Source organism: Alligator sinensis, unplaced genomic scaffold (genome assembly GCF_000455745.1).
Source record: "Alligator sinensis unplaced genomic scaffold, ASM45574v1 scaffold292_1, whole genome shotgun sequence".
In the NCBI taxonomy this organism is placed as follows: Eukaryota; Metazoa; Chordata; order Crocodylia; family Alligatoridae; genus Alligator; species Alligator sinensis.
Genome location: NW_005842509.1, coordinates 908,534 through 910,802, shown reverse-complemented (window position 1 = coordinate 910,802; position 2,269 = coordinate 908,534). Strand labels below are relative to the sequence as shown.

The 2,269-nt window shown below is 37.6% G+C and overlaps 1 protein-coding gene across 5 annotated transcripts in view; it reads right to left on the bottom strand.

The window, feature by feature from the left end:
• TTLL1 (tubulin tyrosine ligase like 1) overlaps positions 1 to 2,269 on the bottom strand; it is a 30,168-nt gene that overhangs the window by 23,523 nt on the left and 4,376 nt on the right. For 4 of the 5 annotated variants that reach the window (XM_025213200.1, XM_025213202.1, XM_006031533.3 and 1 more), the window contains exon 2: positions 1,945 to 2,061. The exons of the other annotated variant lie outside the window; for it this stretch is intronic. In XM_025213200.1, coding sequence (XP_025068985.1) covers positions 1,945 to 2,057 — 113 coding nt within the window. In that variant the 5' untranslated portion in view covers positions 2,058 to 2,061. The remainder of the gene's footprint in view (positions 1 to 1,944; positions 2,062 to 2,269) is intronic. 5 annotated transcript variants of the gene reach the window in all.

The following is a 2,269-nucleotide window of genomic DNA, read 5'->3' as shown; positions in this document are numbered from 1 at the left end:
TCAGCAGGACTTGGAAATGACCAATACGTGATCAAATGTTGTAACCATCTCTCTCTGAATCTAACTTACTCTTCAGAACCTCAGCATTTCTATTATAAAAATAAAAGTCTGTAACTGTAACATTTTTTAAAAAAAACTTCCAAAATTTGAACTGAGCAGAACTGAAGCAGACATATACAAGAGAATATCAAGCAAGTTGTTAACTCAGAGGTTCAGAATTGAAAATTAAACATCATCATTTCTAACTATTTGATTTCTCCTGTAAAACCAGAGGGAGGGTCTGATGCATCTCATTTTGGTGGCACAGATCAGTGGCATTTGGAATTTACCATTATTTACATTACAGCTGTGCAATTTTAATTTTAGGAGAATGACATACTGTAAATACAAATCCCACAGCTGTTTTCATGAGCAGCTCATGTAAAACTCAAATCATACTCAAAAAGCATTGCCAAGGTGTCCATTACCAAGCCAAGCCAAGTCAAACCAATTTTAGTAACCAATTTAGATAAAAAGATTAACAATTCTGACAGCATAAAAAGCAATAGGAAAGCAGTGTAAGTGTAATAAAGTTCCAGAATTTATTCAAATGGATGTTGCTTCATTTACATATCAAAAAAGACGTGATCCAGAACTGTTGCTTAAGCCAGATTTTGTAACTATTTCACAAGTGGATTTAAGACAGCATTTCACTCAGTAAACCAATGCCACATGCAAAGTCAAAGAATATTTTCCTTCCACTTTATTAACCAGTTTTGGTCCACCATTCATTCTCGTCCTTGGAATGTGGCTTCTTTCTACTTCTATATAATCCCATACCATACAGTCAGAAGAGAAGTGCAAGGAAGAACATTTGAGACTAAATTATTTCGTGTTACCAGATTATGTCTAGTCTTACCGCAACATCAATGGTCAAAGTCTCTGAACAGGACAAAAAAAAAGGCCAAAATTGACCTCACACTGGTACTTTCTCCAAAGGAAGTAAAAAGTGCATCTAATTTTTTTTGTAAGTCTGTGGCATATAATGTAATTTGAGTAGACTCATGTACTGCCTTCCCAAAAAACTATACAGTAAAGCCATACCACTGTAAGGCAGTTTTACTGCTACTGGAGAAAAATTACCTAAGTGCTGAGGTGGCAGGTTTCCCAAAAGACCCATAATCCAAAAAGCCCACCTCCAAGATTGATGTTGTACAACAAGAATCATACAGCTGTAGCTCTGTGCCCTAGGAAGTCTTAATGATTTCAATGGGGTCTTCACAGACTCTACACTGAATAGACTTTCCTACCTGTCTGAACAAAGGATCAAGGCCCTGGAATCCTGCAAAGTGTAACACTGGCAATTTAAGTGGCATACTTCCTTACAAGTATTACATCAAATTAATTCTAGATTTAAGTTGCACAGCACCTTAATTCTTTTGATAATGTTAATATATTTTTACACTTGCTTGACTTATTGAAAAGTACCTTTGCAATGTGTGTCACAAGCTGAAAAATACCCAGGTGTTATTAGGGGTTTAGGTTGTAGCCGTGTTGGTCTAAGGACATAGGCAGACAAGGTTCCTTGGGTGAATTTGATTATCTTTTATTAGACCAACCCAAATAGTTGGAGAATATTTATTAAGCAAGCTTTCAGGTTCAAAAACCCTTCGTCAGGCTAAGGAAGTTTCAGCAGTTGGTGTGTGCTCTTCCTGGATGGAATGAAAAGTAAAGAAGCCAGGGGCTGGGCTGGGGAGTCAGTTGCCAGGCAGATTATAATGTATCAAAAATCCAATGTCTATGTTTAGTCCATGGTCTCTAGTATCCAGGAGGTTGATGAAATGGAGCTCATAGGCTCATCTCTGGGAAGTGTTGTGTAAATTTCCCTTGAGGATCAGGACTGAGAGATTGGAGAGAGAGTGGCCCTCCTGTGAGAAATGTGCCCCCACCGGTAATTGTACTTACCAATAAAAATTCCAATCTTCATTTTCTGCTGCCTGAATCCATCCTCTCTTTTCAAAGTTATTTATCAGCACAGACTTCTCTATGTCAGTTACCCATTTCACTTTTCCTGCCATTATCCTAAATGGAAAACAACTTGTGAGCATGTCATGGTTTTAAGACATCCTTCCTTTTTTCCCCCCTTTCTTGACACATGCCAGATAAGTTCTGTGGAGGGAATTAAAAAGTATCTGCCAAGTGCTTTGCCTTTAATTTAGGAAGAGGGGAGACTAAGAACACAAATCAATATCTATAAACCAGATAGAATATAGGCACCATTTGCTGCAAA